At 35.0% G+C, this 23,786-nt stretch overlaps 1 protein-coding gene across 1 annotated transcript in view; it reads left to right on the forward strand.

Moving 5' to 3' along the window:
• The window catches only part of LOC129226453 (calcium/calmodulin-dependent protein kinase kinase 2-like), a 310,711-nt gene that overhangs the window by 154,036 nt on the left and 132,889 nt on the right, over window positions 1-23,786 (forward strand). The window contains exons 2-3 of the mRNA XM_054861060.1: window positions 11,461-11,539; window positions 15,442-16,615. Coding sequence (XP_054717035.1) covers window positions 11,461-11,539; window positions 15,442-16,615 — 1,253 coding nt within the window. The remainder of the gene's footprint in view (window positions 1-11,460; window positions 11,540-15,441; window positions 16,616-23,786) is intronic.

Raw genomic sequence — 23,786 nt, forward strand, 5'->3', positions numbered from 1 at the left:
TGTTAATTCCGATGTAAACTCAAGTGGAGTTATAATTTGGCGGACACTTGGCGATATATCGCCCCCCCCCCCCTCTCTCGTAGGTCGTCCTCGTTACATAAAATTAAGTATGAATTTGTGAATGTCAAACAGTCGCAGCTGACACTGAATAATGGAGAACATAAAGCAAAAATGGCGGCGAAACACCTGACGTAATCCATGTTTTCAAATTTCTGCAATAAAATGCGCAATGTGTCCATATTTTAACAGCAAACAGCTTTTAAGAGCATTAGTTGATGCATTGCAATTCAGTTCCAAATTATTTTACGTTCAAGACGGAAGGGAAATCACTTTTTCCGAAGAGGAATGAAATTTGAAAAATCTTTTGACATCATCCAACATTTGTTAAAACTTTTAACGAATTTCAAAGTAAATAGTTGCATGCTAAACAGATTCTAATGAAATTAAACTTCCTAACTTAAACTAACGTTACATCATAAGTTCAAAACGTAATATTTAATCACCATAAGTAAGCAAACAGTAGCTACGTAGAAATGATTGCTTCAAGTATAGAACTTACTCATGAGTTTTATACAATTTAACTGAATTCGTATGATCAGAGAAACTTGATTCAGTCCCAATCTTCTCTTTCACATTTACTGCTTTCCTTACCATTTTAACGTGAAATTTTATGAAATGAATAGATTGTTTCTGCAATGCATTAGGGAATACTTTAATACAAAACGAATTGAGCTAATGCTATGAAAGACGAAACAATTGATGCAAACCGTTAGGTTTTATCTCACTGTTGTTTCAGAAAATACTTTTCTCGTTTTATTGCTTGCGAGATTGTTGATGTATAAACATTCATAATAAATATCATTTATTTATTGCTCGTCAAATGAATAATTTGTCGAATTGAATAAATTATTATCCTCTTTGATGGAAATAACGCATATGATTTAGTTCATATTGATTATTACTATTACTATTATTATTATTGCAATTTATTCACTTATACTTAAACTTGTTTTCTTTGACCAGGAATTTTGAATTGTGTGTGTGTGTTTCCACTGATATTATTACTTTCAAATAAAAAATAAAAAAAACCTTACAATTTTGAAAAAAATATCAAGATTCATTTTCAATTTCAACAAATAAACTAAATAAACTAGTCGAAACACTAACTATTGTCCGTATTTCATTAGAAGGCACTTCGCCACACCCCCTCGAACGCAGAGCCATTTTACACGGGGGTGATCGGTACGCAATCCACGCGCTTCTAAAGGAAACAACCAGACAGTTTAACCTGGGCGTGCATTTTAATGTCAAAAAAGTGTTAGTGTCCTTTACATCAACTTGTCTGTTGTCATTTTAGTTATTCTTACATTTTTAAAACTGCCGCTTTTGCAACAAAATGCTATGATCCGAATATACCTTCTGCCGAAAACAGCGAAATAGAATCATCGGATACCACGTGACGAGGGAGGAGTCAAGTCGAGACCTTCGAGATAGGAAGGCCATCCAATTAGCAAATGACGTCATCGTTCTTCGATCCACAATGATATTGGGAAGTGAGCACTTCGATTAGTATTTTGGTTTAATTAAACTATTTGGTTTATTTATTATTGTCTTCTATTGTTTTAGTAGAGCATTAAAAGTTCTACTTTTTCATTTGAAAACATAAAAAGGAACCGATAATCATATATTAAAAAATACACTGAGCTTAATTCATAGTATTTTACATAAAAACATTTATAAGTCTTACAAAGTATTCAAATAACTAAACACGATTTTATTTTTCAATCATATTAAAACGAAGTGATAAATAAACACAGTTTTATTTTTCATTTGAATTTTTTTTTAAACTAATCGCATTTTAACTACTTGTATATTGTATTGAAACATTAACTCTTAAGAAGTATTCAAATAAATAAATGAACTTTCATTTTACAATTACATCAAAACAAAAAATAATTTTACCATTGTATTTGAATAAGAATTAAATGAAAGTTTAAAAAAATAAACAAACATTTTTACTTAAGTAAATGGGAAACATGACTGCAATATGTTTCAAAGACATAACATCAAATTAAAGTACATAATACCAGATTATTAATGTTAACTTAGCTGAGTAAATTTATGCTTTTAAAAAGACATGAATGCTTGAGTGCCATCCCCCAAAGTAAACGCTGCACTACCCCCTTCAATTATGAAAACTTCAAGAAAAATACCCCAAAAACATCTCCCCCATCTCCCTTAAAATTTCAAGGGCACAGTTATTTAACTATAGCCGTTGAAAAGCTATCATTACTATGAGACTATGATTCCGACCCCCTCCCCCCCTTCGATGGGCACTCTCGAAAAATTACACAGGAATTCAACTTGAAAAACGTTAATTAAAGAATGAATTATACAACATCATGAATACTGTATGTTGTACATCAAAAAAAATGTATTCAATATCTAAGCAGCCTTTTTTTTTGGAATTTGGCTACTTTTCCATTTTTAGCTTTTTCTGCTGCTAATGATTCTTGCGGGGGGGGGGGGGCTTCAATAGTTCATCATTTTAGGCTTTTGAAAAATTATTTTAAAAAGCATTAATTGATGACAAAGTAACCTTTTTCAAAAAACTTTTCATAAAATGACCATTTTAGCAACTTCCTTCAATACTTAAAACCTCATGTATGTTAAATTTAGATCAACATTTTGCTGAGTATGCTCTTTTAGGAATTCAGTGTGACAGTTTTGTGACAGGGGGAAGGGAGGGTACAACAAGAAGTGTAACATCACGCGTTGTTTATAACAATATGCTCATGTTGAACAGCATTACATGTAACAAGGAGAGGGGGGGGATTTGTTCAAAATTTTGCAACATACTTTATGGACAGCCCCTTAATTCAATTTATGTTACAGTTTCAGAGTTCTTGAAAGCTTATTAACAGAAAACCCAAGGAGTTCAAAAAATATGTAGTTCAAGACATTTTGCCCTTTTTAAGCATAAACAAACAAGCATGGAGCTTTTGGCAAAAACACGTTGCGTATCCACTGCTCAAAAGTAATCTTTCATAAGCCCAGAAATCACGGGACGCAGGTGCGTCCCGCCCCGCCAAGGAAACCAAACGTCAGCAGCCAACAGAAGCAAATCCACCGCCAAAGACAAAAGAAAATAAAAGCGACCAAGAACAAGATTACACGACAGAACAAGTTGGGGTTTTTTGGGTTTTTCTCCCCTCTGTATCTCAGCCCCATGAAGACCTCCGGAGTTGATTTTTGGTACACTCAATCTCTAGTGGCCCCTAACGCCGTAAACCAAAATAAAATCCCCTGGACCATCAGGGGAAGGAGGTATTAAAGTTATAAAATCGCTGTTCAAAAAAGTTTTCGCTTTCTTTGACAGGACTACAGCCCAGACGAAAAAAGGAATCAAGCTGAAATTTCTCACACACATTCCTTGTGCCCTACTGATGTGCCATTTGACCCCCCCTCCCCTTCCCCCCTCGTTTTTACCCCCCAAATTTAACCTTCCCGGGGTTTTTCTATCACAGCCCCCCGGGGGGCTACGGTAATAATTTTTTGTATACATATTCTTGGGGGGCCATTGAGTACATATACAAAAATTCAACCCCCAGGGACATCATGGGCTGGAGTAATTGAAGTTTGAAAATCACTAATTTTCCTTAAATTCTTATGTACTTACTCTCAGCTCATAGGGTTTGTGTATCTCGGACTGCAATTGCAAGGTTAGAACAGATCTAACAGTTATTCCAAAGTTGTCTTAGGAAATGAAATTCAATCGAGACTAAAACATATCCAGCAGTTGCAACTAGACGTTAAATCGAGGATATCACAAATTTGCCACAGCGACTGCGCATGCGCGCAGACTTAGCTCATTGGGCTTTCTGTTTTCAGATTCTATGTTGCTTGTTTATACTTAAGCAGAGAAACAAATTAATGAATGAGATTAGAATGCTGTCCTAATCCCCCCCCCCCCCACAAGTTTGGCCGATACGAAATTTTCTTCCCCCTGTTTTTCACTTTTGATATATTTATGGAGGGAAGAAATTTTAAATGTCGGCGCGAAACTGGGGTTAAACCATTGCAATATTTTACGTGATAAATTATATGAAACTGAACGCATATGAATACGGCACATATAACATTTTAATTGAAAGCGAAAAATAGCACTTTTTATTGGTTTGCTTACTTTCTAAATTAATGGATTTTTCACAAACAACACATAATGAATTGAAAATATATGAAATACGTGTGTGGATATCCGTGCTTTGCAGTAATTTGTTAGCTGAAAAAATTTTTGCAATTAATTTAAGCAAGACTTTTAATGAGCTTTGTCCGCGCGCAACATGCGCATTCGCTATGGCAAATTTGGGATATCCGCGATTTGACATCGAGTAAAGTTGTATAGATCTTCTGACACATTCAAATTTAAAATATTTAATGGCGTAGTTTTTTTTTTTTTTTTTTTTTGCTTGGTGATAACATGCGTTATTTCGTTTTTTAAATGAACTTTTAAACAAAACTAGGTATTAAACAAGACAAAGACTTCTATCAAGAAAAAGATAAATCACCAAACAATTAAAATCATCCCATGAAACGTAAAATAATCCACTATTTAAGAAAAAATGTAATTAAACAAAAAGTGAAACGCTAAATTAAAATAGCCCTCAAGCTGTAAAACATTTAAAGAAACCTTCATGAAAATGTTGAATAATCTGTCAAATAAAGAAACTGTAATATAATTTATTGCGAAGTTGTAAAATACTCGAAAACAATATAATTTAAAATGTAGTGTTTTATTATCCAAGAAGTTTTCTTTGCAACAGAGAAGATACAAGGATTGCAATAAAATTTAAACCGCCCATTTCTCGCAAAATGCACATAGAATCTTAATAGTCAGAAAATAACTTGACGTAAAATTAGGCTAGTCATTAATTGTTCCTTAAGAACACAAAACAGCGTTGTTTCAATTGAAAATTTTCTGACTTGAAGTTCTCAATTCGAAAAATACAGACAAAGTAATAATATCAATGCAAAAAGATGTGATATCTCATCAAAAACAACCCTGTTGTAAAAATTTCCCCGCCAGGAAAACCTTTAACTTTTCCGCACAAAAAAGAAATCCTGCATCCTAAACCCAAAAACCCTCAGCCATAAAAAGTTATGATATCTAGTTTGCCCGCCAAGTATCTGCCAAACTACCATCCTCCCTCTTCTCCTTTTTCATCACAGCTACTTCCATTAGAACCTCCTCCCACCTTCAACTCTTCAGAAATATGGGTAGATCTTTTAAATTGTTTATCTTGTTTGGCGGGAAGCTTTTCAAAGTGAAGTGGTTGCTTGGTGAGCAAAAAGCTTCCCGCCAAACAAGATAAACAATTTAAAAGATCTATCCATATTTCTGAAGAGTTGAAGGTGGGAGGAGGTTCTAATGGAAGTAGCTGTGATGAAAAAGGAGAAGAGGGAAGATGGTAGTTTGGCAGATACTTGGCGGGCAAACTAGATATCATAACTTTTTATGGCTGAGGGTTTTTGGGTTTAGGATGCAGGATTTCTTTTTTGTGCGGAAAAGTTAAAGGTTTTCTTGGCGGAGAAATTTTTACAACAGGGTTGTTTTTGATGAGATTATGAATACCTTTAACTCAACCACAATTTGTGCATAAATATCATAAAACTTAAAGACAACAGTGGAAAAAAACATACATTTTTTTTTTTAATTTACGCACAGAACCAGCTTGTTTGAATAACATTGCAGGGGCGTAGTTGGGGGGAAATGTTTGAGTATCGAACCCACGACCTCCGGCGTTCAAAGCTAATCTTCAACCTCAGAACTACGGAAGCCCATCAAGGAATGTTTTTTGATCAAAATAACACATGCTAGCGTATGAAACAATTTAATCAAAACCGAAAATATAAGATTAGTTCAGTTAAAAGCCTGTTTCAATAAACTTGTTTGCATACATATTAACTGAATATCAACACCAAGTTACGTTGCTTCTGATAGCAACAAGTATATTTGCAGAAAATTTTGACATATGTATATTGTCAGCTTGGAAAATCCATTTCGAATAAATGCGTGTACAAGGTTGAAAAAATAAAGAAATAAAAAGTTGCAAGTTAACCATTTCAAATATTAAAGCAGTACGCTGAAATTACAAACTACAGACAAAGATATCAGAAGGGAAACTGACAATTGTTTGTGTAATGAAGGAAAAATTAAGGAACCTTAACTGCATGAACTCAAAAGCATAAAATGTAAATTTGTTTATCTGATAAAAGTACTTACCTCCGAACTTTAAAATTTATTCCATGAGGAGCCCAACTTTTTTCTTCGCATGCAGGTTGTTCGGAAGCGGAAATCGCTGACTCACTTTCACTCAGCAGACATTTACAAGACTTATATATATATATATATATATTTTAATTGCCTCTACATTCCGGTACGTGGAAAGGATGAGATAAATCCAACAGTATTGTATTCAAAAATATGCATCCGAAGTTACATATTTCCTATTTCATCTATTTCAGCCAGTGCAATCAACACTACTGTTTACTGGTAAAACGCACTGCTTTCAAAGTTTCGCGCCAAGTTCATAGATCGACGACTGGTGGCGTAACGAAGCGGGGGGGGGGGGGTAAAGGAGTTGTCTGGCCTGTTATCACGTGGGTCTCGGTCAAGTGCCTTCTTGTGAAAATCGGACACTAGGTAAAGGTAACAACCCTTTTCAAAAAATGCTGTACATAAAGTAAATGAAGAAATTGTTTAAACCAACGGTACAGTGCGAAGAGGATTTGCCCGTTAACACCTCTCCTCCACAAATCCTCTATTTCAACGTATACTGCCTCTCCTAACTTAGTAGTTTATACATTTGTAAAGATAATCTCTTCTTAAAAGATAAGCTCCGGCTGCGCTAGTGATGTAAGCAAGACTCCGGCACCTAGTTAATTAAACAGCATCTAGTTATAAAATTAGTTTAAATTAGACATTTAAAAACACTCCTATAATTAAATGTTACTAATTACCTAAAGTAGCCACCAACCGCATCCCCCCCCCAACCGTTTTGTAATCCCCCAACAGTAACGAATTGAGCAAAAGCTGAAAATCCGTTCATAAAGAAGCATTTTTTTCTTTTTTGCACTAAACCGTCGTTCAAATCTCTGATTTATGTCCATCGAAAAATTCTATAAAAGCAGTACTTACTCATATAATTAAATGTCATTTTGAATATTATGAGATGATTTTATATTTATGAACGATTTATATACAGCATTCCTTTTCTTAAAGTGTAAGTTAGAACATCCGTGGTATCTCTGGCATCATTTCTTTCTTCTTCATTCTAAATGGAGAACATCACCGTAAATACCGTGTGTTTTTATCTGAAATAAGTAACAAGCAAAAGAATAAAATTTTAAAATGCAATTGCTCTGTAACCATGAACGATTTTTAACTTATATTGAGAAAAATGTTTTCGATACACTATGGACGAATATTTTTTCAGTGCGAGGGGTACAATTAACGGAGTAACTCTACCAGAAAGGTAAAGCATAAATATTCGAATCTGAAGAGTATTTCAAGAATTTTCAATGTCTTCAGTGCGTTTTTTTTTTTTTTTTAACGGAGCTAAATAGTTGTAATTTTCTGATTGTGTAGGAAAAAAAAATCATTGATTACAACTGTAGGCAAAAAAAATGAAGTCATAATCCTAGTGTGCATACAATACATATAGTGCCATAAATATAAATATTTCAAACTTTGTATGCAATTATATTCAAATTTCCATTATAAAACTATTCAAAGACAAAATTTTAAAAAATAACTACCTCATATGAAAAGAAAGTAATTGGTTTAAATGCAAGTTAATAACAATTTAAAGTAACTTTTTTTTTGACTAATATCTACAATGGGAAAATTGTAACTCTTATAGTGAGGATAGGTTTATTACACCTCAATCAGTTAAATAAATTGACTGCATTCAGCATAGTATGCTGCAGCATTAGCATACTATGTTATACTCAGTCCGTTTCTGTAAAAAAAGGTATGGAGTCACAGGGCAAATCTTAAAAAGAAAAATTACAATATTTCAGAATTTAAACTTTTCTGGGAGGAGATGCTGTTTGGATTTTGAAGAAAAAACAGTGTAAATTAACAACAAATTGTCAGAAAACTGCAGCAAATAGTCATTTCAATGCCGCAATGGAGCCTCTTTATCAGTGTAAAATTGCTCAACACACAGCAAAAAAAGTCATAGAAGAATACCTGCTCTCTTATGACTTTTTGTCAAAATGACATTCCATAATTGTTTCTACTTATTTGCTGAAAAACCTTCATTCTAATACTTCATTTTTTTAAAAATTAAGGACTTTTGTTATGCGTTCTTCTATTTCGTAAAATAATTGCAACATTTCTAAATTAGTTTTTAGAGTACTGCCTGTCTTAAATTCTTTTACTTTTAATACTTAATTTTCTAAAATATTTTTGTATAAGACACTGTTTTTGAGAGCATAAAAAATTAACTAGCTGCTCTGGAATTTGCTTGCATCATAGCATCTTTCAAAGAAGATGGGTTTGAAAATCTAATTAATTATTTTTTTCTTACCTAAAACTTAAATCTCCAAAGCTTTTTTCGCGAATATTAAAAGTTGAAAGTAATTCCAAGTTAATTAAATTAATTTTACAGCGCTTTTATGGCTCTATTATTGAAATAGTGTCTTTAGTTTAAACAAGATCAAAAGTTAAATTTTAGAGCTGTATTTTTTTGGTACAGCAACGAAATTATGTATAAAATAATTACATAAAGGTCAAAGCATGTTGTTGGTAAAATAGTTCAATCAGAAGATATTTTTACTGCAATTTTAAATTTTATAGAGTTTTTTGATAGAACTACATAATTATCACCAAAAGATTACTCAATCGCAATGACTTTGACTGAAAAAAAATCTCTAGTTTGAAAAAGAACCAAAACTTCTAATGAAAAAATAGAAGAAAGAAAGAAAAAATTAAAATCTCGTCTCATCGCATCAACCTGCGGAGGAGAATAGAAACAAATATTTTAACTTGAACAGATAACCAACTGGTTCGAAAAGTTATCGAAAGTTAATTTTTTTGTTACCAACTGAGCGAACTTGCTAGCAAACAAGGTTTGTCTCAGCCTCAGCTGGTTGTTTCAAATGGATAGTTAAAACTCATGGAGATACAAGGGGTCATCAAATGAAAAGGTACGAAACGACATGGTGGGTACAAATGTAGACTTTATTCAATATATACATCATAGGCCCGAGCACAACGATCATACTGATGAACAAGCCGCAGGATTCCTTGTTCCCAGAATTCCTGTGGCTTTGACGAGATCAAGTCCTTCACAGTGTCCTTGAGTACGTCGTCCGAGTTGAAGTGCTTCCCTTTCAGGTGTTTCTTCAGTGGAGCAAACACATGGAAATCGCAGGGAGACATGTCCGGACTGTCGGGTGGATGGTCCAACGTCTCCTATTTGAACTTGTCTAGTTCCAGCGACAGACTTGTCAGAGACACATTTCTCCCCGTAAACGATCACTATCCACCGAAGAATAGATACCGGTTTCTGACCTTCCGCTGTTAGAAATCGGATAACACTTCGCTGCTCCTCAATCGTCGAATTTTGCAACGCGAATGCCATCCTGTCTTTGTACGGACTGCCGCATCATTTGAACGCCGCTTTTTATAAGAGCCTTTGCTCTCTACTGCGCATGCGGGCGCCCCGCTCATGCTTTGATCCCAGTCAGAGCCTCCAATGGCATCCCGAGATGTCTCGCTACATTCTCCCATGGAGGAATGTGCAAATAATTAACTGTTTCTTTTTTATGTCGTTTTGTACCTTTTCATTTGAAAACCCCTTGTATATGCTATTCAACAGAAGTTCAACAGACATGAGTTAGCATAGGGGTTCCCAAAATGGGTTCTGTGAAATCAGGGCCGGCTCTAGTAGCTCTACAGCCCCAGGCGATATTGACAAGTGCCGCCCCCCGCTCCCCCACTGAATAATAATAATAACAATAATGATAATATAAGATAATACATAATAATATATTAAATAAAGTGCTTAAAATTAAAGTGACTTTTTAGTTAGATTCCAAACTGGGTTTTGCATATCCAAGACTGGTACACACTTCAAAAATTAAAGTAGTGCATCTTATTGCACTGAAACAGACATTAATATTTTCCAGACTTTTGAATCGCGCTTTTTGTCGCCTACAAAACTAAATTAAATTTCTAGTTAAATTCCGAACTTCGTTTTGCATATCCAAACACTGGTACACACTTTTTTGTTTTGTTTTTAGCATTGAAGCAGTGAATCTTATGGTAATGAAACAGAAATTCATACTTTAAAAAAAAAGTTTCAATTTCGAAACTTGCCGCCCTTAAAATCTGCCCCCTAGGCGGTCGCCTAGGCCGCCTACCCCAGGAGCCGAGCCTGGAGGCAATCTGGGGTGCCACGCAGTGTTCATGATATCTGGTGTAGAACTGTATGATAAAGGGGACAAAACACATAAATTTATAATTTGCCATTTTTTTCTTCTCGGTTTTTTGAAAAACGTTTATCTCTAAACTGGTTGAGTTATGTTTTATGTAGTACAGTAAAACCTGTAAAGTTTACCACCGTTGTAAGTTGACCACCTGGCTAAGTTGACCGCTATTTTCAGGCACAGAATTAGATCTACATCATATAATTCAACCTCTGTAAGTTGACCACTAAAGTAGGGCACCGCAAGTGGTCAACTTAACAGGTTTCACTGTAACGTATTTCTAGATTTCTTGTCATGAAAATATGAATATTTTCGAAGAAGAACCACACTATGGGTTTTCAGCAAATCTTACGTTGGGCATTTCTTATAAAGCAATAAATCAACCGATATAAAAGCAATGCATCATTCGATAGCTTCTAAAAAAAATTTTCTCTACGCAGTCAGACAACATTTATGGCACTCTTGCAGATGTTACGCAAAGTACATCGAAGTTACGACATCATTTTTTTTCTTTAAATTGATATTTTTTCTTATACAACTAAATTGCGTGCGTATGAAGTCTGTGCGTGCTTGTCGCCTCCCCAAAATAGTACAGTTATATCTGTCAGTATATTTCCGTACTTGAAAGACATGCTGAGATTTCCGTTTTTAGCAACTTCATCTTTCAGCTGATATCGATATCCTGTTAAGTCGGTAACAATTTAAAAGTTGGAAGCATTTCTTGCTATATCAGAGTATGTTTTATTTTATTACTGTAAAGTTTTCGACAAAAAAGAAATTGCAACTCTTATACAATTAAGACAGTAATAAGCAAAGGGATGTAAGTACCAAAATTAAAATTTTGGAGATGACTAGTTTTTTTTTTTTTTTTTTCCAGAAACACGATCCAAGAAATTTTTGAATACTATGTCATACATAAACTGATGTGAAGCACAAAATTTATATACATATTTTCTTTTGCAGCATCAAGTTGCTTCTGCGAAACTTGGAGAGATGCTGCTAGTCATCGAAGTCACATCTTAGGAGCTGTAGAAATGCAAAGGTTTTTTTTTTTTTTTTAACTACAATTAGGTGTGCAATTAACATCATTTCTAAGAAGAAAAACTCGCTTACAATCAAGGACGGATACAAAGGATATGGGCGATGGGGCGATCGCCACTCCCTTGAGGGACCACGCTCCAGCATTTTTTCTGAATTTTCCTAAAATGCAAATGTAGGCCCTCTTTGATGATGTTAAGTAAAGGAATATAGGATTCAGATCTCCCTTCCGGAAACTTTTCGGAATTGAAGACAATTTTAGGCGACCTTTGGCGATGTTATGAGAAGTTTCGAAGCCTTCCCCCGGGCATTTTGCAAAATTTGTCTTGAAGATGCGATTGTAGACATCTCAGGAAGTGTTAGGGGTAAGAATGGACTCAGTGACTATCCCTGGGTAACTTTTTGAAACTAGTGTTTCAAAAAGTGCAATTCGTGACGACCTTCAATGATGTTGGGAGGAGAGGGTCTCGAAGCATTCCCCTGGAATTATTACGAAACTGAATTTTCAAAACGTAATTTCAGAATACCTCTTTCAACAGAAAGGGAAAAAAATAATTTTGGGGACCTCCTTGGCTAAATCTCTATATTTTTGTTGTTTTAGATGAAAATGCTGTGGCATCCCCCCCTCCCCTCCCCCTCCAACAAGCATGTTTAAATCAGATACGTAGTAAGATTAGTTAAAAAAATCAACCGCCCCCTCCTTGAAAACTTTCTGGATCCGCCCTTGCTTATAACACAAATCACTTGTGGGAAACATAACTTATACAAACTGCGTTGGTCATACAATAAGTTATAGTAATCGAACAAACAACATGGTGTTCTTGAAATGTCCGTCCGACCCCACTGCAGCTGAACTATAAATGATAAAGTGTTTGTGAGAACCGATCCTATGTCATTTTGATACACAAAATCGTTTTTTGCTGTGTTATAAAAGACAAGTCTGCTTATTTAAGAACGTGGTTTGCCTACTTCCCGGATTGTATGGATTTTTGTTCATCCGGATTGGTTTTCAAGGACGGATACAAAGTAAGGAGCGATGGAGATAACTCTCTTTTGGCGTATGAAGTTCGGAAAACGTAATTTTAAACACGATCTTCAATAATGTTACAAAAAAAAAGGCTTTCCCTCGGAATTTTTTCAGAATTGCAGTCTTACACATCCCATAACACTTAAGTGCCGGGGATTGGAACTTTGCACAGGAAGTTTTTTGAAGTACCAAAAACTCAATTCTTGACTATCTTAGATGACATACGATGGGTTTCGGGGACTCTCCCCTAGAAAGTTTTTTTAATTGAAATCCAAAAAGAGTAATTATAGGACACCTTTTGATGCCTTTTTCAAAAATGGAAGTTCTGAACTGATAAAAAACGAAAACTTTCATTTACGACGATCTTCCATGATGTTAGGAAGGCGGAGGTTTTGAAATTTATAAAAGGGTAATTATTTGAAATCAATCGCCCCCTCCTTGAATATTTTCTGGATCCGTCCTTGTTGGTTTTGGCTCCAGATAAGCGAGATTTTACTGTATTTATTTATTTACTAATTTATTTTGGGAGATTAAGGAAAAGAGATCGAAAATTCTCGAAGTATAAATGTTCTTTCTCTCTTAGCACAAAAGTAATATGTCGTCTAAAAAAGATACCATAAAAAAGTTATAAAAAAGGAGGTTTCGTCCACAAAAGTATTTTATAGTTCGTTTTCTAAAAGCATTCCAAAAAGAAATGGAACAGTAACTTCTGAGCTGCATTGAGATATGTCATAAAACTTCTCTTCTTTACAAATGACGTACACGGCAAAACTTCAGTGTTTCCTTTGCATTCTCAGGGAGGAAGGCAAATCTGCACTAAAGAAAAATTCAAAGAAATGCTATAGAATAAATTCAAAAAACCCACATACGATAAATACAAAAATATCATATGCAATAAATTCAATGCGATTACATAAGTTGGTTTTTTTCCCTTCTCTTCTGCATGTAAATAGATTCGGTAAAAGTGGGTTGCCAGCACGAGTAAAAATGTAAGAAGTCTTTGAAATAAGGAAAATAACTTAAACTTCAGTCGTGATATCTAAAGAGAGATCCAGAGTAAGCTTCTTAAATTCATAAGACTCTGAATCAAGTACCAGAATTAACTAAGGAAGATAATGTGTATCAATAACTTTATACAGTTATTTGTTTTTAAAGATTCAAAGTAGTTACACATCAATATAAAAGGTATTTCATCCTTAAATTCATAAAAATTAATTTTATTCTTCTTTTTACTGATATGTTTGTCCCGATCAGTAGTTCTCTCCCTTTTTTTCGTAGGACCTCATAATGAAAAAATTATGATGATAATAGATACACACACACACACACCCAAAATAGTGTAACCTTTTTGTTGATGCGAAAGAGTTTCTGAAGGGTACCAACTTTTCTTCGTAAAATAAACATACAGTGAAATCCGGTTACAACGAACTTTAAAGGACCTCGAATTTTGTTGATTGTAACGGGAATTCCGTTGTAATGGAGTTGTTGTTGTTGGCGTGTCCGTAATAAACTACTACGGAAAGATTGGTGCCATTGCCTCGAAAAGTTGCACTTCTTTATTAACATATACGACAACACAAGAAAGATTTACAGCACATGGAGAGGAAATAACACCCAGGGCACCGGCGGGAATCGAACCCGCAACCTCCGGCAAGTGATGCGAAGCTTCTACCGTAGAGCCACTGAGGCCCCTGTAATGGAGTTCGAGCTATGTATTAAAAATTAAATCTAGACGAAAAAATTATTTCGTTCAAACGGGGATTTCGTTGTAATGGTTTTCGTTCTAACGGGATTTCACTGTATTACTAAGACCAATTCATTTTCCTAACTATTGAGGCATAGAGATCTTTAATAAACAACGTAACTCTTGTATCGTCTTCTAAACCGTGAACGTTTCCGTCTAACAAATTGTTTTATTATATCAAAATTTTAATGAGGTACATACTACAGTTGTAGAAATATATTGATATTAAAACACGTGTAATAATACCTTTTGGTACAAGAACCAAGGGTGCGGATCATATAAGCGGAAAAGAAATTCAACTGCAACATTACTCAGTAAAATTTTAAATCTCGAGCTGAAAAAATCCATAAACTCCAAGGAGTTGGGCTACCTGCTTGTTGACAAACACTTATTAAAATGCATCAACGTGTATGAGACAGCGTGATCATTAATTTTATGAATTATTTGTTTTCTCACATTAAACAATTCTTCTGGCAGCTTTTAGTAAGAAAGCAAATATTGTAATCAGTCACTCATCATTTTTAAAATTCGTTTTACGTAAGGTAGCTGGCAAATTTCTGTTCTAGACTGAAACCCATTATGACTGACATTCAGGGGCGTGCACAGAAATTTTGAAGCCCACACCATATTTTTCGACCTCTATGTCCCTGCATATATTTCACCCGTCACAAAAAATCTTCGGTCGTCCTCAGGCTCGAGCCCTGGGCAACAGGTGTCCCCCCCTCCCCCGCTGTGCACGCCCCTACTGACATTCTTCAATTTTTATGATTTCTAATGAGAGTTTTGTTTGCTGGTGAAGATTTGGAAAATCTTGTCTAATTTGTATAATTAGCAACTTTATTGCTTTATTCACGTTTAGTAGGAAGCTTGCATTACAGTAGCTAATGGAAGTAAATGGTTAAGACTTTGGACATCCTTCAAAAATCGTTTTACTTTTGCGAAGGTGTCAAACTTCCTTTGGTTACTTCACCGTTTATCCTAACGGTTTTAGCTGTCAAAAATAATTGATTTTCTAATGTAACTCTCTAAAACTAATTTTAAAAAAAAGTCACAAATATATCTATATGCTTATATGATATTTAAGTGTTAAATAGTTTAAATCTTGCATAGTAATTTTGTTTGTGTTTTTCCTTAGGTTACAAACGCACTATTCAGTTGGACCAAAACATAACCCATCGAGTTGCTCTATATTAGCAGATCAAGCCTCCGCTTGCAAAGACTTGAAAGAAACGATCCCTCCAGTCAGAAACGACACAGATGGTGCTGAACTTTACCTCGAATCACTACAGTCCAAAACACAGACCATTTTCAATTCCTCGAATCAAAGCCTTCAAGACTATTTTTGTCCAAACCAATGTCCACAAACTAAGGACCACATGCACAGCTCAATAGGAAGTAAGCAACTTTCACAAAATAAGTTACAAAAAACTGATGGAAATCTATTTCCAGCGCACAAGTGCAAGCCCATTACTTCTGAAGTTCAAGTTAATTCCGAAAATTTGAATACAAAAATGAAAAAGGAACAACAAAATTGTTCTGTAAGCACCGCATCCTCTTCCCACCAACTCAGAACTGCTGGTAAAAAATGCCCAGCTGCTTTACAAACTCAATTATTATCAGAAAAGTGTTCCTCATTAGATGTTAGGCCATCAGATGCAAGTAATGTAAGTGACTCAGAAAGTGAACGGTCCTGTTTTGCGGAAGCAAATGCGTCTGGTGAAGTGATTTCTCCTCCAGTTCTCGTGAATGGAGAAGAAATTGACTTCCTAGACAGTACCTCAACGTGTAGCCTTCTTCAAAAATCTCCTTCAAATTCGGGTCAAGTCAGTGAATCCAAACTTACATGGGAACCGCCATTTTACACCAAAGAATCAAGAAGCTCATCCTTCGACCAATGCTCCCCCTACTCATGTGGAACTTCGAATACTCTTGGGGTACGCGTTTCGTATCTTCAAGGTGATAATAACGTAAGAAAAGCTTCTTTGCCTTTGGCAAGTACCGAACCTGAAGCATCAGCGTCTCAACCGGACCTTTGGAACATCAGTGGCCCCCTGAGAACTTTTGCAAGGTGCGGTAGGAACTCATTGCCTAGGATCACATACAGTAAGTCCAAAGATACGCACACTGTGTCCTCGGCTGGTGAAAATCGTCCAATTTACCCTTCGCTGCCTTTTTCGCCATTTTGCTCACCCAACTCATCCCCCCGACTCCCACGGCACGAGACGAAAGAACGCAGCAAAGTATCGCACCAACTCCATTCTAACTACGAACAGCTGAACCATTATCGTCTCAAAGGTGAAATAGGACAAGTAAGTCGCACTTTTTTTTAACTTCCTTTTTCACGATAAATTCAGTTTCAATTAATTTTTCCCAGATCTGGTTTTAGTAAAACTAGTTTTGAAAAAATTATTAACACGAAACAATGAAAGCAAAGTTAAGGTTCTCATGCAAGTGTAACGATCGCTAATCGCAAGTCTGCTTGTGACGTCATCAAGCCAGTATCTGATTTACTATGTCGCAAATTTGGCAGTTGCAAGAAACCTCACTACTGTATATCATGTCATATCACACTCCAGGGTACCCCGTACCTACCACTAATTGTGGCTTAACCGGTTAGATGAGGGTCTGAAGGTTTTTTGATCCAGACCAGAAACCGAGCAATCTCTGGTCCAGCACCCCCAGAGATGTTGATTTACTTGGAAAACTCAGTAACTATGACACATTTAACGTGCCTTAGTCATCATTAACGAACACGGAGGATCCTCGACCGGCTACCATTGAACCCGGGACCCTGTGGTTGCGAGTCCGTGGCCTTACCGACCGCACTATCACGGTACACACGATCTTAGGAACCCCGAAGAAGATTCTATACTGAAAATGATAAGTGTTTTACATATTTCTGTTTAATTGAAGGACCCCCCCCCCCCCCCAAAACTGATTTGCGACCAGCCCCTAAACCCAGGGCCTGATTACCAAGAAGGCTCAGGAAGCTTGAGCTTCCCCAAAGAAATTTTAGGGGACCCAAATATCACTGTAAAACTGTGCTTAACAATTCCAGTTTCTGCTTTTAACTGCGTTTTTAAAGAGGTTGCAAACATTTGAACCTGCTAAACAAAAATGTTTGAAAGAATTAAATTATCGAAGTGATGAAGTATAGCTACAAGCCAGATTTTTCAAACGTGAGATTTGATTCAACTCTGTACAATGTACTTTTATGACATTTAACTTCTTTTGTGAAGTCTCAAATAGGATTCAAAATGTTACTACCCTTATTTGCTGAGAATTCAAGCGCACCATATGCAATAAAAAAAAATTTCTGTCAGTCGGTAAGGTGGAATAAACTTAACCCTGAATTCTGCTGGGCTACTTAGCATTAGTCAGTGTTGCATCGTTGTTCACAGAATGTTTAGAACATGTCTCCAAACAATGAGTGGGGGGCCCCAAAATGAGGCCGAGCTTCTCCTGATTTAGAAGATTATTTTTCCCTGCCTAAACCTGTAAATCCACCTCTGCATTTTGTGATTCTCGCAGTGCAAGTGCAACCTAACTCACGAAGCGATATCGCAAATGAACTTAACGATAGGCTTAAGTTTTTTACACGTTGCTTAAAAACAAATGGCGAATGTTGTGTCTGTGCTAAAACGACGACAACGGCGCAGCGTTAAGTCGACTAAATGATGGAGTGTAAAGTCAAGACCATATCTGATCTATTTCAGATGAATATTGCTAAATTTGTTGTTTAGTTTCGGCAATTCCAAGAAACGGGAGTTTATTTGTGCGAATTATTAATTTACAAGACAACAGATAACGCTGTGAAACCCAAGTAAGAATTCTGCTTTAATTTTGTTAGTAACAAAGTGAACAAAAATTTGCAATGAAAATGCTTAGAAGTTCTCTATTATACCTATTGTATGTATTGTCGATGCTAACACTGATGCTGACATAAATTTCTTCAAGTGTGAGTGATTAGGTGGATTTATTTCACTTACATGGGATATAATGCCGCTACTTGCTCACTATTGCAAGCTGCCGAACTTGGTGGTTTGTGATAGGTGTCACATTTGCATAATGCACTAACTATAATTTCACACGCATCAAAATGTCAATTTATTGCTTGTTGCAAATGTAAAATCACGTAGATAAGCATTATTTTTAGACCATTGATCGATTATTTTTCTGACAGTGTAATGTATTTGAAAATTTGGAGAACGTCTTGGATACTTAACAGAGATATCCATTGAACAAGCCCTGCTTTTAGTAGTTTATTTCTCAAATACACATCTAAATTTTATATTTTATGCATATATATTTTTAATTTTATACTGATTTTATCGTTTTACATGATCATGTCGTTCATTTGCAGCTTAAGCTCTTTCACAAACAATATACAGTGAAACCTGTGTAAGTTGACCACCTGCGGTGCACTACTTTAATGGTCAGTTTAAGCAGATGGTCAACTTATAGAGGTTGAATTACATGATAAGATCTAATTTTTTGTGCCTGAAAAAACGGTCAACTTAGACAGGTGCTCAACTTAAAAGGTAGTCAACTTTACAGGTTTTACTGTATTCCCTTATTTCATTTAAATTTAACTTTTGCCGTTGTTTATGTCTTCATAGAAAATGTTAATAAAAGCATTAAAATTGTATTTTATGTTATTTTGAAAAAGTTCTAAATCCAACGGAATTTAATTTGATCTATGTTCTCTGAAGAAAATGAGCCTTGAAAACTGCTGAGCAACGAATAGAAAAAGCTGACAAAGCAGATCAATATTCAGTTCTTAAAAGACTAAAACGAAGAATACGCAATTGAACACTTGCAATAGCATCTCTTATAGTATGACATATTTTTGCCTCACCTGCAATAAAATTGCCTTGAATTATATAGCGATAATATTTATTGCAATATTGTATGAAAAAATACCTTGATTAAAGTAACGATAACATCAATTGCATTTTTGAATGGAGTTGAAAAAAAAAATCACTACGCGAAAATTTGGTAGAATGTTGAAACGTAGTAAATATTTTTCGAGTTACAATGCAATGTTATTGCGATACACTAACAATTGGCTAAAATACATTTTACGTAGTTTTATTCTTATCAATCTTCTTATCAATAGATCCATTTCAAACAATTCTAAGAAGGTTCTTCCGCCCTTATATAGGATTTTAGTAAGAGCTCATTTGGAGTATGCTGTTTGGCTTTGGTCGCCTTATGTGTAGAAAGATATTTCTGTATTGGAAAGGGTTCAAAGAAGGGTAACTGGACTAGTAAGGGGACTTTCAGATTTAGATTATGATACCAGACTTAATAGGCTTAATATGTATAGTCTGGAGCAAAGGAGAGTCAGAGGGGACATGATTCAGTTATTTAAGTTTATTATAATGAAAGATGTTAATGGATTAAATTTTTGCACGGAAAGAGGACGAGGGGCCATTGTTTTAAGCTATTTAAATCTCAGGCTAACTTGGAAATCAAGACTAACTACTACTTTAGTAGGGTCGTGGGCGCTTGGAACAGCTTACCGGAAGAGGCGGTAATGAGCAAGAGGGTGATAGCTTTAAGAGGGCCATTGATCTTCATTGAGGACTAATTAATTGACTAGGACCAGCCTAGCTGGACCCAGAGCCTGTTGCTGGTCGTCACTTTTGTATTTGTATTCTTGTATAATGATTTATACTGACGATGAATTGGCACACATTATGTAACTTAATAATCATATGCATTTCAGATACATATAGATGTATTATAGGCATGTTGTTTCATTTTTTAGCGGGGGAGGGGATGGCATCCTCAAGCACATACTCAACGCATGTGTAGAAAAAAAAAAAAAAAAAAAACAGAAAACGCTTCCCCTTAAATGTAAATGCGAAATTTCACGAAGTTAGAGGGCTAGTTGCTTATGCCCCTCCTAAACGACGGGTTTGTTCATAACGTTAAAATACGAACGTCAATAGGCAAAAGTTAAAGATTAAAAGAGGCGGAAAGGTTTCAAGGGTAATCGCCTCCTTTGTCAGTGACTAGAAGAAGGGGGAAACTAGTACATGAGTGCAGTTTTAATAAGTCAAAATTAATCGGTTTTCAATTTTTGCTCAGTCATGATTAGACGCACAAATAAATGTAAATTTCGGCCCATTTAAAAGAATCTAAGAAATGTAAAAGACCCGTTAGAAATAACACTTAGATTAAGGGAGAGTGTTGTACCTTGGGACACTTTTCATATTTTGATTTTTAACGTCAATTATTTGAATCAAATTTAAAATCTAAAAGTCACATTAAAATACCCCAACATACTTATATGCAATATATTTTTTAAATTCAGACAGTTTGAAAATCAAATGTTGCCAGTCATTTAAACTAAAAGTTCCAAGCTGTCCCAAGGTACAATGTTGTACCTTGGGACACATCCTGTTGTACTATGGGAAAGTGTTCATGGTTCAGGAAACAGCCATATACTTAAACCAATTATACACCAGAAAACAAAAAACAAAAAAATTCACGGTAGTGAATTAAATCAAGAATATTAAATAATGAATTATGAATGATGAATTGTGAATTATTATCTAACAAAAATGTGTTTAAAAGACTACATAAGATTAGATCATTATCCCATGTTCCTAAACATATCTTAATTATTAAGAACCATGCATATGTTGTACCTTGGAACGTGTCCTAAGGTACAAAATGTTTGGCTGTCCCAAGGTACAATCACCACGACGTTTAAGAAAAACCAAAATAATGGTCAATCCAGATGCACTGTCATTATTTTCTCGCAGGTAAATTATTTAAAGTACTTCTCTTTTATAACAAAATAAAATTCAGTTGATTAAATTTACAAATATAAAGACAGAAAATGAAATAAAAATGAAGAAAATATTTACTTTTGAGTCATGAAATTTTCTTTCTCTCACAAAATCATCAATTTAACTATTTTGATGTTGATTATTACTATGGCACCATTTAGTGGTGAATGTTACTATTAAAGATTTCAAAAACATGGCTGCTAAAAATAGATTCTTAGAAATTAGCAGTGTCCCAAGGTACAATACTCTCCCTTATTGCGTACATAATCTAAAAAAATCCAATTCCCCGGCATTGGAAGGTTTTAAAATAGGTTGGACTTCGGAAAAATTAAATTTGTATCTTGTGTCTCAACTATAACTAGCTATTGAAAACTTGGAAGTTTCTTGTTTCTTCACACATAATTTTCGTGTTTTTTCAGCATAATTTTTAAAGCTCGCCTTGTCTGAAGTTAGAAAATTAAAGGGTTTTATGAAAAAAGAAGACATAGCGGACGAATCGCTGGCCCAATCTCCCCCTCAAAACAAGTTTGAGACTTCAAAATGGTTGCTCAACAAAAAAAACTTCCCCTAAACCTTCAAAATGTGTAAAATATTTCATTAAAAACAGACACCAGAATACGAAAAGCCCGTTGAAGCTGCAAAAGTCAGAAAATAATTTCAGGGAAGGGTTTGAAAACTTGCATGCGGAGCTTTGCGCTATTTGCGCGAATGTTCAAGTCGTCAGGTTATCTGTTATGAAAGCGTTTTATGCAATAAATATACATTTGAAAGACATTTGAGTTTTGGAACAATATTTTTTAGAAATTTTTATATATAAACGAACATTTAAATGTCAAACCAAACTTTTCTGGGGGGGGGGGGGCGTTGAACCCTAAGATGACCCTTGTATACGGACCTGATAATCAGGTACGTAGCTTTTAAACCGTTAAAATACGAACGTCAATAGGCGCTTCACTATTGCCCCTTCATCAGTGCCTAGCAAAAGAAAGGAAAATTATAGTAAGAGGGGCGTTTAAGTACTGAAAAGACGACTTCAAAACCAATCAGGTTTTTTAAAATGATCTGAGCCACAATAAGCAGTTGAGATATTACAACATAACATGCAAATTCGAACCCATTTAGTAGAATCGAAGAAATTGAAGGGACTACAAAAGACTCGTTATAGATAGGCTTGCCAGATTTCTGCAATGTTCAACCAGCACACTGGAATGCCCCCCCCCCCCCCCCAGCATTGCTAGTACTCAAAATTCCTGCGGCTGACTTTTGGAGTGTTTTATATGGCAGTTTATTCTCAATGCTAATAAAGAAGTGATTACTAATCATGAGTCTAATATATGGGTAATAGAAAATGACATAAGCAGATAAAATTTGAACATATCACTTCTTAGGTGTAAATATTTGCAGTTTATTTTAGTTAGAAAAAACACTTTTTATGAGGAGTAAAAAATTGTACAATGTTTATATATAGATATAATACTTTTCATTTTATATGACTTTATTATGCAGTCTCTTTTTTTTTTTTTTTTTGCTTTAATCTCGTTGTAAAAATCGTCACGAGATAATCCGATATTATTTTTATAACAAAAACGATAGCAAGTGACCAAGTCAATTTTACAAATGATAAAGTAATTATCCTCAATAATCCTTCACAGTTAAGTATTTTTAGGTACGTTTTTGGTCATTTGTAATTAAATTTATCTTTTACCGGGACGTGAAGTAAACCGGCCGGGATACCGGGATTTTGTCTGAAAACCGGGATTGTCCCAACTAAACCGGGACGTCTGGCAAGCCTAGTTAAAGATAGTATTTAGTTTTTCGGTGCATGAGACGCATATTTTTCTAAAGACTGATTCATTTCTAGGACTAGTAGCTTGGAACTTAAACTTCCTTAAATTTTAAGGACGGAACAGGAAGTTAATTACGTAGATTATGGCAGTTAAAGAATGAGCTTTATTTAATATCTTTTGTTTCAAACCATTTTACTTTTCTTTCTCACACTTCCACAACCTTTCTACTCGATGAAATATTTGAGAGAATTTTCAGAAGGTGTCGGGGAAACAGTCCTTCTTTTCTGAAAATAACATTAGAAACTGTAAAGAAGCCATTCCTACCAAATACAAAGAAAACCAAAATAAGTTCTGAAAAAGAAAGTTGCGTCACAAGAAGTTTAAAAAGTATTTTTGCAACAATATTCAACCTGTCGTCTCATGACTGTAAGTGCATTTTAAGTAATGAGATCAATTTTAAAGCATTGCTTTGCTAATGATGTCTTAGCATTTTTAAACTGTGTGTATTTTCTTTGCTCAAATATTAATTAGTACATTTTCTTTCTTTGCAAATTAAATTAGCTCAAATATCGTACGCAATTATGTGCCACAGTTAATTTTAGAAAGAATTTCCTGGATACATCGTGCTTAAATACACCGTGTGACCATTTTTAAAGTTGATGCGAAATTAAAAACCTAGAACTTTGTTTTTCAAGAGATTTTCTAACTCGTTCTAAATGATGTTTTCGGTGGAAGTTTTAATTAGGTTTCTTTGCATACCTGAGCTCAAGATTCTACTGATTAAGCAACAAAATTCTGCATGTAGATCGAAAGTCGAATGTGTCAGCAATTAGAAGATGCATTTTGAAAATAATTTGTCATTTTGTTGTAGGAAATGTTTAAGAAAAGTT

This window comes from Uloborus diversus, chromosome 7 (assembly GCF_026930045.1).
Source record: "Uloborus diversus isolate 005 chromosome 7, Udiv.v.3.1, whole genome shotgun sequence".
Lineage (NCBI taxonomy): Eukaryota > Metazoa > Arthropoda > Arachnida > Araneae > Uloboridae > Uloborus > Uloborus diversus.